The sequence below is a fragment of the Hirundo rustica genome, chromosome 10 (assembly GCF_015227805.2).
Source record: "Hirundo rustica isolate bHirRus1 chromosome 10, bHirRus1.pri.v3, whole genome shotgun sequence".
In the NCBI taxonomy this organism is placed as follows: domain Eukaryota; kingdom Metazoa; phylum Chordata; class Aves; order Passeriformes; family Hirundinidae; genus Hirundo; species Hirundo rustica.
This window is the reverse complement of record NC_053459.1, coordinates 10,621,657-10,634,368: the sequence shown is the minus strand read 5'-3', so window position 1 is coordinate 10,634,368 and position 12,712 is coordinate 10,621,657. Positions and strand designations below refer to the sequence as shown.

The 12,712-nt window shown below is 47.9% G+C and overlaps 1 protein-coding gene across 4 annotated transcripts in view; it reads left to right on the top strand.

Annotated features, from left to right (window-relative positions):
• The first annotated feature begins 4,223 nt into the window (after positions 1-4,223).
• Positions 4,224-12,712, top strand: part of PID1 (phosphotyrosine interaction domain containing 1) — an 85,879-nt gene continuing 77,390 nt past the window's right edge. The window contains exon 1 of one of the 4 annotated variants that reach the window (XM_040074779.2): positions 4,224-4,243. Coding sequence is in view for 1 of the 4 variants with exons in the window: in XM_040074773.2 (XP_039930707.1) it covers positions 4,723-4,752 (30 nt within the window). In the remaining 3 variants the exon portion in view is untranslated. Of the gene's footprint in view, positions 4,244-4,642; positions 4,753-5,398; positions 5,465-12,712 lie in introns of those variants that run through there. The other 3 variants (XM_040074773.2, XM_040074775.2, XM_040074777.2) reach the window with 3 other exon arrangements.

Here is a 12,712-nt window from a genome sequence, read left to right as displayed (position 1 = left end):
GGGGTGGTGACAGCTGAAGAGGAACCAGAGACACAACCTCTTCTGGCAGCAGCATGGGTAATTAAAGACACCTGGTCACTGTGGGAGCCCCAGCAAGAGCTTCCCTAACAAACTGGAAACCAGGACCTCATTATCCTTGGCAAGCACAATGTGGATGGATGGTAGAATATGGTATATCCAAACCTGAATTATCTCCCTTGACCGGAATACTTTCTGCTGCCTCAATTTCACAAATCGTTAACACCACAATGCTTCAGGTTAAGACGTCTCCTGATGCCATTTAAAAATACCCGTGAAGGGGATATGAGGCAAATGCATTGTGTGTGGAAGTGCCCTCGGCTGAACCACCTTTTGAACCACCTTTGGTGGAGCTGCACTCCCATGGTGGCATAATCATCTCTATGTGCCTACCCAATCAGAATGAAAATGATTACTTAAATAACATTAGGGATTGTACAGTAAGCGAGGGAAATAGATTTCCTTTTCAAGTTACCAAAAACACAATACCGAAAGGAAATCAAGGGCCTTTGAAATTAACGCGGTCTGTACTTTGCCAGTCTTTTAATGAAATGCTCTTACTGTTGAATTGCTGCTAGTCAAACAGTGGCCACGCCTGAGGAGATCCCAGGTAAGGAATCAGAGCCAGACCTTCAGGTGCTGCTGCTCCCAGCAAAGGGGGGGTGTGTTTCTGTCGCTACGTGTACATGGAAGTTGCTTCTCAACAGCCTCTGAACTCTGCAAATGATTGAGTCCCCTCAAACCCCAGGTTTCTGCTGTCAGTGTTTGCAAACTGCCAGCGCTCTGATGCTGCCCCTGGCTGTCCTTGCCTGCATCCCATGGCCAGCTGTGGTGCTGGAGCCCCAGCCTGGCTGTGTCCTCCCCAGGTAATGCCCTCACTGCAGCTCCCCCATGCCCAGACTCAGGAGTGTGCACCCTGCCATGGGAACGGGAAATCTCTAACTTGGGTGTTCCCTTTGCAATATTTATATGACATAAAGTTGAGGTCATGCCATCCCAGCCAGCTTTGTCATCTGCATGAGGTGAAGTTCTACATAAAAATACATTTATTGTTACCTTGAATGTTAAAATGTAATAGTTGACAAAGAAAACATTTTGGATTACTTGGATAGTGTATTTTGGGTTCCTTGGGCGCTAAACATTTTTTTCAGTGAGATATCGGAAAGCTCAGATGATGTGTCTGGTGCCATCTATGCAGGGTAGATGCACCTGCTTCAAGTGATTTGACAAAGTGTTTAAGAGTAACAAGTGTATTTATATTTTGGAAGTATGCTATTAATTACAGCACTGTACGGAACATTAATTTTGTTAATTAGGCAAATTTACTCTACAAAAACAAATACAAGGTAAACAGAATTAATAATAATAATAATAAAAAGAGATGTGTTTAATGACTTTTGTATGCTTTGTAAACTTGCATAATCAGAAAGAGGATCTTGGAAACAGGACTTGCGAAGTCTGCAAAATATTTGGGGAAGCACCATGTAAATAACTGAATGACTCTTCTAGTTGTGTTTCAGTGAGAAATAATAGTGCTCCTAAAGCTAAATGGAGCTTTTGAAGTCAAATAATTCAATGAGATCAGTAATTGGACAAGCTTAGTTAATTAAAAAGGCAATTCTATAGCTAAAACAAACAAAAATTTTTCTTTTCAAATGCAGAGGAGCTATGTTGCTATAAATACCTTAAATAAAATGATCCTCATTAGGGGAGGAGATGGTGCAAAAGGAAGAAAAACTCAATAACTAGAAACCATTAGAAGACACAAAATAACCTGGAGTCACAGGAAATGCTTCAGATTTACTATCTGAATAAAAGTGAAATTGGTCCTATTGCATCCAATACTCCCTTTTGAAATGCAAGATCTCCCCTGACTCCAGTATTTCTGTCCTATGAGCGCTGAAATGAAGGAGACTGAGAGAAGTGGGACTGACCTGTGTAATGTATTGCAGTGTTAGGAAAGAATTGTCTTAACTCATTCTGAGAAGAGAAACTCCACAATTTGGCACAGTAAAAGGAAAATTAATAGAAAAATATATGTATCTTCTTACAGGCACATTCTGGAACACAGTACATGCTGGAAATAGGAATACACACTATTTATTTAAGTGAAGGATCTCTGACTGGCTTGGAGCAGGACCTTACCTAATGCAGAACAGCTTAAATACCAAATAAAAAATGATGCTTGGATTAAAATATTAGAAAGTCTAGGTAGAAATGACCTCACTTAGTGAGATTGTGACATGAACTCACCCAAGTTTAATGAATCATTTCCTGAGCTGGGCTCTGGCTGGTGTCTGGCCACCCCAGCAGCACCTGGCCCAGCTGAGGACTGAGTTTCCTGCGGAGGTGTCGTGGGGCACGTCCAAAAAGGCAGACCAGCTGAACTTGCTGAGACAGCCCATGGTGCAGAGCACACCTGGAGACTAAACCAATATGAGCAGAAGGGCTCAGTAGCTCTCTCATCCCCACAGTGCCATTTGCTGCCTTGGTGAAGGATAAGGCGTGGGGAGGATGCTGGTGGGGCTCAGGGGCTCACAGATTGCTTTCTAATCAACCAGCTGGATTTCAAAAATTTGTGGCTGAGCTGCTCCTCCCCGTGTGTGGGCATATTCCTACCTTCCTCTCATACATCTAAAGCCTGAAGCCTACAGCATTCATTTTCTCTTGTTTTCATATCCTTTTTTGAAATTAAGTGATTCATTTGTTCTCATAATGTGCCACCCATTTTGTAGCAAAAGCAGATTTCCCTCCCCAATTGTTTTAATTTGTATAAAAGTCGTGTAAACTAAGAGAGAAGCAGCCTCCAGCCCCAGGGTTGGTCTCCTCCTGCTAATTGCAGATCCCGAACTTCCTTTGTGTGCCCTGCTGCTGACAGCCTGGGTTGTGCCAGCTCCTAGCTGGTTCAGGAAATGGAGGTGGGTGGGTTTACCCATTCGGAAGGATCGATGAAACTGCTCCAGAGTTTGCTTGAGGAAGAATGAGGCTTTTAGAAAAGGCCCTCATGGAGGAGTGTAGCCACCAATAGGAGAGTAGAAAGAAAAAAACGCTGTGACAGGGACATGGTATTTGGGAAGAGCTCTAGTGGGCATCTGGCTAAGAGGTGCTGCAGAATTAGTGCTTCCTGTCCTGGAGAGAGGTGGGTGATGCATCAGTAAATGGAGTTGCAACACCTGAATTGCTTTAATTAGGCCATCATTGCCCAGGGACATACTGGTGGAGTCTTTCCAGAAACAGTCTAAAAGTTCATGTTCATTGAGTATTGCTCTGAGTGCACCCGGCCTCGCCCAGATCCGGTAAAGTGTCTCAAGGTGTTGGTCCTCGAGACGGATCCTGTGGCAGAGCTGCCCTGCCAAAAGTCATGGTTTGTCCACAGGTGAGCCTGATGCCTGTTTTTTAAGAAGATTCCCTTCAGTGTTGCTTTTCCTTGCTATTTAAGACACTGACGCTGAAAGGACACCCTGTGTCCCCAGGATCACACACTTACAATGGGTTGGAGCCTGGTGTGCAGCCTGCGTAATGTGGTGATCAATGCTCAGGACAAGCATGACACAGGTTCCTTTGGGTTTTTTACAAATCCTCCTGCTTCCAAGCATGAAGCATTACCCAGGTGGCCTCCGGTGAGCAGGGAGGGCCAGGGGCAGCTTCTGTGTCTGGAAGAAATGTTCCTTGGGGCAGCTTTGGAACCTGCAGAGATTTTGCTTTTCTGTGACATTTCTGGTCTCCACAGGGAAGAGCAGTGCCTGCAGACCTCTACAGCGTGTGTGCCAGTCCTTGTGTGTGCTGGGGCACTGCTGGGATGCTGGGCACAGCTGGGCTGCCCGACACTGTGGAACAGCTGAATGTGACCTTGATGCTGGTTTGGTGCTGGCCCCTCGGGGACCACTCTGGCACTGACCTCGCAGGGGGAACCTGCTGGTGGCTCTCTGTGCTCCATGACCCCAGACTGCCAGCAGCGGCGGCCTTACAGAGCCATGACACGTCCAACGTGCTTGGCAGCAACTTGAACCACCTGCAGTACCGGAGGAAAAAGTTTCAGCTGCGGTGAGGCAAGCGTTCCTTGGGGAAGGCTCCCCTGGAGGGGGGATCACCCTCCCAGGCAGCGCGCAGCGGGCGCCAGTGGGGACACGACACCGCTGCCCGAGAGCGCCACGCGGGGCCGGGACACGCCGGGCTGTGGCAGCAGCTGGGGGGAGGCGCTGTCCCGGTCACCACAAGTGTCCAGGTGCGATGTTTGCCGTGCTCGGGGGGGATGGATGCTGTGCCCAGCTGGGATCGACGCTGTGGAACGGATGCCGTGCCCAGAGGATGCCGTGCCCGGGGAGGGGCGGGGGGATGCCGTGCCCAGGAGGGATGGATGCCGTGTCGGCGAATGGATGCCGAGCACCGGGGGATGGATGCAGTGCCCAGGTGGGATGGATGCCGCCCGGGGGGGGAGCGTGGAGGCAGTACCCGGGGGATGGATGCCTTGCCCAGGTGGGATGGGTGCCGAGCCCGGGGGATGGTTGCCGAGCCCAGATGGGATGGATGCTGTGGCCGGAGGGTGTTTGCCGAGCCCGGGGGATCCCGTGCCCGAGGACCGGCGCTGCCGGGCGGGTCCGCCCGTGGCCCCCACGCGTGGGCGGGGCGGGGCGGGGCGGGGCGCGCGCCCGCAGAGAGCCGCGCGCGGCCCCGCTCGGCAGCGCCTCCCGCCGCCGCGGCACCATGTGGCAGCCGGCCACGGAGCGGCTGCAGGTAGGGGGGAGCGGCCGGGGTCCGAGCCTGAGGGGGCGGCGGGGCTCTGGGGTGGCCGCGGGACCGGCGGAGCATCACCCCCGCACCGGGAGTTTGTGGCAACTTCTCCTCCCGCCGGCGCGGAGGGTGGGCTTGCGGGGACACGGGACACGCACGCACACACACACACACACACGCACACACACACAGACACGCACACGTCCACAGCGCGGGGGCCGCTGCCCCGGCGGCATCCCGGCTGTCGCTGCCCGGCGCTCCCGGCGGGGTTGCGTGCCGGCCGCGGGGCTCGGCGGGGTCGCGCCGCTCAGGGGCTTCTCCGCCCCGCCTCGGGTGAGCGGCACCCCCGGCCCGGCCCTGCCTGCCCCTCGGCAGCGGGAGGGTCCCTCGGAGCGGCGCGCGGGGGATGCGGAATGCCGTGGGAGTCCCTTGCCTCCCCCACGCCCAGTGGTCGGGATGTGTCAGGGTCGCCGGGGTCCCCCCTTACCGCACCCTCCGGCGGCGGTCGGTGCGCGGTGCCGGCTCTGCCGCTCTTCGTGGGGCTCGTGTCCGTGTTGCACAGTCCGGGGAAATCCGAGGAAGGCAGAGGGCGAGGTGAAATAAAACTCACTTTGTAGTGCGTCGGTTTCGTGTAGATTTCCAGAGCAAGTGTCGAGTGAGAGAGAATTGGACGTCTTAAATAAGAATCAATGGGCACGGCAGATGACAAGAAAAGGTTATTACTACTTTTGCAATTCAAATTGAGAATTTGCTTTGATAACATCAAGCAGAAAATTCAGCAGTTTGATTGGAGTTGATAGAGCCAAGCAGTTTGATTGGAGCTGACAGAGCCAAGCTGAGAGATCCATGGGCTTTAATCTTCACCAGCCAGTAATGGGAATAATTCCTGGTCTGAAAAAACTGTACTTTTCTCTACAATAAGAAGCTTGATTTTTAGTTGATAGGAATGATATACCACGTACGTAGTTGATGGATTCCAGGGTAAATCTGTGTGAGCATATCATTAGTTATTTTTTTTCCCTGTTGTGGTCAGAAACCTCTCTGCTAAACACAAGTGGCAGGATGCCCTGAGTGAAGGAGTTAATGGTCTTGGGCACTGTGGAGGCAGGGGTGTTCCCTGGGGAGATGCTGATGCAGGGGACAGACCTCAGGCGAGGCTGCACCCTGTGGCTGGTGACAAAGGAGAAGGTGAGGGAAGGGAAGGAGAAAGGGAAAGCCAAGGTTAGCAGTGTTGTGCTGGTCTGGATTGTACAGAATGGCTTTGTGTCCCCTTTGTGGAATTGGGGAGAAATTAAAATAACAAGGCACTGTTATGACAAATATCTGATACTGCCTACAAGAGCATGCAAGGCTAAAGAGAACCAAATGCCTGTGTTTTGCAGAATAAGCTTGTGAGTGTAACCTTGTTTAGCTGTATCCTGTGCAGTGTTAGGGATCTGGCCTTAGGGAGCGGGTGGGAATGGCTGTGTGCTGTGTGGAACCAGGGCTCTCTGGAGGGGAGATTGATCACTGGCCTCTGACTTACCTGTTGCAACAGAACCCAAGCCTGAAGCAGGGGGAGGTTGTGCTCCTCCCTGTTCTTGAAAGGGAGCCACAAACCCCAAAGTTCTCAGCAGTGGCCACTGATTTTGTGCAAATCTACTTTGGTTGCCTGTGGCTGGAGTCTTCAGGCATCCTGACCTGATAAAAACGCTGAGTGCCTGTAAATGCACTTTTGGCCAACAGGAGTTTCTGGGGAAGTATACATGAATAACTGTAGGTGCTCTAAAAAATAAAGAAATCAGGGGGACTCAAAATTGCAGAATTAAAGGATGCTTTGGACTCGTACCAGCTCCTGAAATGGTAAAGAAAGCCTTGGAAAAGTCATAGGAAGCCCATAATAATTCTGTGTTGATACAAGGGGCTAAATAACAATGTAGTGAATTGTGAGCAAAATGAATTCAGTGAGGGGAAGGATGCTGGAGTAACTAGGATGAGATCCTGTAACTGAAAGCTTAATCCTAATCCATATACATATGATCTGGAGTTACATGGGCAATAAACTATCCTAATAACCCCAACACCTCTGAAACCCTTGAGGTCTGGTTCTTTCAAGTAGTCTGATCTCCCCTTGACATGTTGTGAATCATCAGCCAGAACTGTTGGCAGCACTGCCTGGCCCCCCGAGGAGAGCTTGTGCAAGGTATAAATGCATCTTTTTTCCCCTCTTCCTCCCCCTCAACATCTTAATCTAGTTTCAGGTGTCCCATGTTACTCTCTTTGTCCCAGGCTCTCTCCCTCCTGGCATGTAACTGCGGTGAAACAAATGCTGCTGCAATGGGGGCGTTGCAGGGGGGCCCTCTGCTTGTCCCTGGCATCACAGGCTCTCTCCCTGGGTGACAAGCAAGTGTTGTGAGGCTCTGGGCATGGGATTTTGGTTGTAGCAGGGTGGTATGTGGTCACTGGGTCGAGCAGATGACGTCTTATTGTCTCTATTAATGTATTCTGGGATTACATTTATGCCAAGTCACTGCTGTGGGATATTTGGGGGATGTATAATGGCAGATACGGCCCTGTCTTTCACATCAGGCTGATGTATGGGTGTGGGAAGTGTGGAGCTGGCCCAGCTTTCTTGATGTTCTAATGTGTGCATGGTATGTGGCTTAGTTTTGACCCAGCTGTATCTTGTGTCAATACCCAGCTGTGGGGAAGTGCAGGTCTCTTGTTAGTCCGTGGTGTAGCTCTGTACTAAGTAAAACGGCAAAGAAAATATTTTCATCTCTCAGAATATTTCTTTTGGCCTGGTTCAGGAAGGGAAAGTATGAACTGCCTTTGGAAGTGGATGCCTGTTGGTATGGGTCAGTCCTGCCCTCAGCGCTAAGGCAAGCTGTGTATGTTTAACTTAAATGGCAGCGGCCACTGCAGTGTGAGGGCTCCTGTCGTGTTCTGACAAACTGTGCCCTGGTCCTCCATTGCTCACAGGCCTCCTTTCCCCGTCCCACACAGCAGATGACAAGACTGCACATTCCTGGTCTGTTGTCGTTCACGCAAAATCTACTTCTGTTCCAAATGTGCTCAGTCCCGTTAAGTTTCATAGTTTGTGCTGAAGTTTTTGGCATTGACTGGATGGGTACAATTCCAGTAGTGAGGTCAGCAGCAAAGCTCACGCATATGCAATAGGAATGAATTGTCATCAGCAGCTGGGTTACAGAAGCCATTGAGCTGGGGCATGAACGGGACTTGTCCCCATTTCTGTTGTAGCTGTTTGCTGCTATTTGCTTAAAGTTTCATCTGCTGCTAAAATGTTCTCCCCTTCCCAGAGCATTGGTTTCTGGCTTTGCTGGAATAAGCTGTGTTTTCTTGTTTTTTGTTTTGTTTTGTTTTTGCCAGCCTGTTCTCTACTTCCCTCTGATGGAAGCTTTTCCTGTTATGCTGCTGTTTAATGAAGAAGCCTCTGTGTTTCTGGAAGATATGTAGAATTAAATAGATTAGAAGAATAAGCTAGAAAAAATGTAGATATTGAGGTTTCTTCTTGAAAATATAATACGGCGAAGCCTGCTTCTTCTTTTGCTCTTCCTTTCCTTTCACTTTTTATGGTTCTTTCACCTATAGCAATGTTGAAGTTTCGTCTGTTTTCTCCAAAGTTAGAGCGACAGGCAGATACATGTGAACTCATACATCTGGGATATCCCACAGGGATCAGCGAGTCTCTGATGTGGTAAGAAGATCATGATTTTGCAGGTAATACAGGATTAGCATTATTCACACTTAATGTAAGAGAGGTGATCTGGGGCTGTGTCTGTTTGGGAAACTTTTTCGCTTCTAATTTCTGTGGTGGCATTCCTGGCATGTGTTCAGTAAAGTGCAGGTGAGCATGTGGAACATGTGTGTTCCCCTCAGTGTTCTCTGGAGCAGAAACCAAGGTTGCTTGAGGTATTTAAAGGTCGTTCCCCGCTGGGAATGGGGAGACTGCAGTCCAGAGCTCACTGTACCTGCCTGGCCTGGTTTACATTGTCGTGCTTGCAGCTGACCTTATCAGTGGTTATAAGCAGTGAGCACTGATTTGTGGCTTGATATTTGTGGCAGTGGCACTGGTTGAAATTATGCTGAAAGTACTGTGAAATCTTTCTTTAAAACTATTTCCAAATGTACCCTCTATGTCTGGTTCAGCAGCCCTTGGCAGCACAGCTGGGGTTTTGGAGCTGATGGTCTCACTGATGCTCCCATGAGGACTCTGATGGTTTTTGAAAACAAGCAAGGTGTTTTCACAGCCTGAGAGAACATCGCCTGGCTGCTATTTACTTTGTAACCTAAATTTTCCTGGAAGCTTGATGCTAGACATTGTTTCTAGATAATAAATCCCAGTGGGCGCATAGTTTCCGAGGTTGTGCTGTTTATAACCCCTGTTTATGAGTGTCTCTGCTTCTCCTGACACGTGTGGCTAATAGGGATCACCGTGTTCGAGCAGCCTTTCCCCCGGAGCAGCGGTGCAGCAGTGCTGGTGCTGCCCAGCCTCATGCTATGTTGCCGGGTGTCCCTGAGCCGGGCCATGCTCATGAGCCCTCTTTTTGGAGATGGTCTCACTCTGCTTCTGTGAGTGGTACAGGGAGTGGGCTCACATGAGAGGATGCCAGGCAGAGGGGAACAGACAGGGGTGCCATGTCCTGGAGCTTTGGGCCAGACACTGCTTGGCTTCATATGGGCATGCAGATGGCTGAGTGTTCACAGTAGGACTTCAGTGATTCCCTGTCTGCTCATCTGGAAATTCAGTATTCTCACTGAAACCCACAGTTTGGGGCCATTTTTGGGCAAGGATATAATAATGGATGGCTGTAGTGTAGTCTCATATTGTTAGAATTAATTTCTTTCATAGAGTTCCACATCTCTCCTAATGTGCTGTGAAACACTGTGCAGGAGAGCTGCGAGTGGGAAAGATGAGATGAAGTGAAGTGGATGAAGAAGGGCAGGAAGCTTCAAGTCTTTTACTGGGGCAAGCTTGATTTCCTGAACCTCAAGGCTTAATTCAGGCATCATGTAGCTTGTGCAGCTCCTCTGAAGTCCATGAGAAATAAGATTGTGTAAGGTTGCTTTACCACAGTCTTTGAGTTGCTGGTGTAATGTACTTCCACATCATTACGATACAGCAGTAAAAGTACTGTGTAGCTATTAATGGAAGTGAAAAAAGCGAAGGCAGCAGTATTGGTGTGTTGCTGCTCACCTTTGGGCTGGGTTGTGAACACTGTTTGCCAAGGTTTTGTAAACATATTGCTCATTTTACAGGAATTTGTTAATTTACCTGTAGCCTTGCCTCTTCAATCTACTTTTATACTTTAAAATTTTGTGATTGTGGACTCCGCTGCTGAATTCATGTATATTACATGCATCCACTTCCACTAGTATACACATCAAATGCCTTTCCCATATCAGGAGCATTGAAAAAATCTTTCACTACGGAGAAGTCAGCTCTGGGTAGATGTACACGTGTGTGATGGCTTTGAGGTGATCACAGCCACTGTGGTTTGGTGACAAATGTTTGCACGTGTTCAGGTGTAATGTGGCTTTAAGTGCTATTGGTGCTTTCAAAATGAGCTTCTAATGCTTTTCAGTGTTCACATGCATATGTGTGTTAAAAATACACCATACAGTCAGTTGAAACAATAGTTTTCCAATTTTTAAAGCATATGGAAAACCTTTCTAAACCAAACACAAGTACGTTGTAAGCACACAAACAGCTGTCTAGGCAGAAACTGCTGCAAGACATGTATAGCAGGACTGATACTACTACTGAACTCTGGTTTCATTAAATGTTATGTCAGAAGGAAAACATGAAAAGTATTTGAAATTTAAGCCTGAGTCATGTGGCTGCAAACGTCTGAAGTCTTACAGCCCGGTGTTTTGGCGCTATATAGCTTCAGGATATCTTTCAAGGCATCAGAGTTTTTGCACTTTTTTTTGCACATTAGTTTGCTGCTATGACTTTACAGCAGTCAGGAATCTTTAAAACAAAACCCCGTGATTCCAGGAGGCTCATCTGGCACCACTTAGCTCAGGCAGTTCCTTTTTTTCTACATTATTTATTGTTTGTAGAAACTGAATGGCTCTGGAAAAAAATGTTAATTTTGAGAAGCATTCTGTGACAAAAAAAAAAAAAAAAAAAAAAAAAAAATCAGAATCGGTGAGCACCTTGTGGAAAGCCCCATGGGAAATGATATTCAGGGCTCATTTATAGTGTACTACTAGTTTCTGTTTAGGACACTGCCAGCCTGTTTGATGACCAAGAAAGAAAAAATAAAGTAGTGATTTCCTTGAAGAAAGGCACACTAAAGTGTTCAGTCTAAGTAGTTCAGAATTCTGAGTGCGTGTTTCAGATTTTGTGTGTCCCTGATGTCATCCAGCAGGACAGGACAGTCAGCAGTGGTGTGCCCAGATGTCACCGTTTCCTCGCAGGCATGGCTGTGTTCTCAGCAGACACGCCTTGCGTTGGTGCTGAGCTGTTGGGCTAAGTGTCCTCACCCTTACAGCACTACCGTGCTTTTGATGTGGCTCTGTGCAGGCAAGAGGAGGCTCTGATTACCCAGAGACAAGTAGATGTGTAGCTGAAAAGTCCCTTTAAGCAATGTTTAGCCTTACAATATTTGTTTTCCCCATAACACTTTCATGTATAGTAATTGAACTTATTTGCACTTCATACACTAGCTAGAAGAGTTACAGGTGACAGTGTTAAGTCTTCTGAGCTTTCTGAATAAGTGAATCAGAACTCCTTGACCAAAGATGTTAAATGTGAGTGATTGTACAAGTGTCCTGAGAATACCTAATACAACATTTCACGGTTTGTTTTTCCTGCTGAAATACTGAAAATATAGAGTGGTAAATATAAATATTTGCATAGAATCTGAAGGAAAAATAAAAGGTTGTGTATTGTCAGTATTTAATATTCTTTTAATGGTATTGCTTCAACAAATGACGCATAGTCTCAGAATGACTAAGCTGGTCTCATTGCATTGGCAGTTTGGTGATGACTTCTGGAGTGTTGGTCTTTGAAAAAACCTCTATAAGTGTTTTCATTTGGACCATTTAAATAAGTGTACCTTTCACAGATTAATGGCTGCTTTTGCTTCCAGGCAAAGTGAGGAGGAACATTTCTAACCTGAGTTGCTGCTGGTGAGTTTTACTGATGGAGCTGTGCTGCGAATGCAGTGCTGCTGGGTTTGGGATAGCACCAGGGCAATTGGAGTCCTTGTACCATCACCCTTTGTGGCCTTGGGTCCGTGTTATGCTAGACAATTTTCAAATGCCTCCTCACATGAAAATGTTTTCTCCAGATGTATTTGATGGGAGCTGCCAAGAACACTGAGAGCAGATAGAAATGTAATTAAGTGTCCTGAAGCTTGGAGTTTTGGCCACCTCTTTCTTCCCATGCCAAGCTCCCTCTGGGTTTGAGAGATGGTTGTTCCATACATCTCATGTCAAGCTTGCAGAATGACCCTGGAGTAAGTTTACAAGTCTTCAGCTGGCTGTATCCAGCTTCATTCAGGGACAGTCTTTTCCAGAGAGTGTTTTACCTGGAGGACTGTGCTCTTGTGAAAACTCAGCCACTCACCGAGTGTCTGGAGAGGAGAACTGATGTTCAGTCTGGTCCTACTGGTGAAGTAACTGCTCTGAAGATCTTTCAGTGGGATCTGATCCAAACTTCACTGGGGTCAGTCTCAACCTTGAGCCTGGTGACTCAAGAGCAGAGCAGGAAGCCCATCCATTGGACTGTTACAGGAGATCCAGAGGGTTTGTGTAGTCTCATTTAAAATGAACATGTCTCTCTGCTATGGAGTTTCCTAAGTGATTCTGCTGGCTGGAGGGCAGGATCTAAGGAGTTAGGGGTCTGTGAGGGGCCAAGGCATGGCGATGGTGGCAACATCAAGTACATCATCTGAACCTGCAAGTTTCTAGCTCTCCTTTTCCTCCCTGAGTCTGGGTGTTGATGGACAGG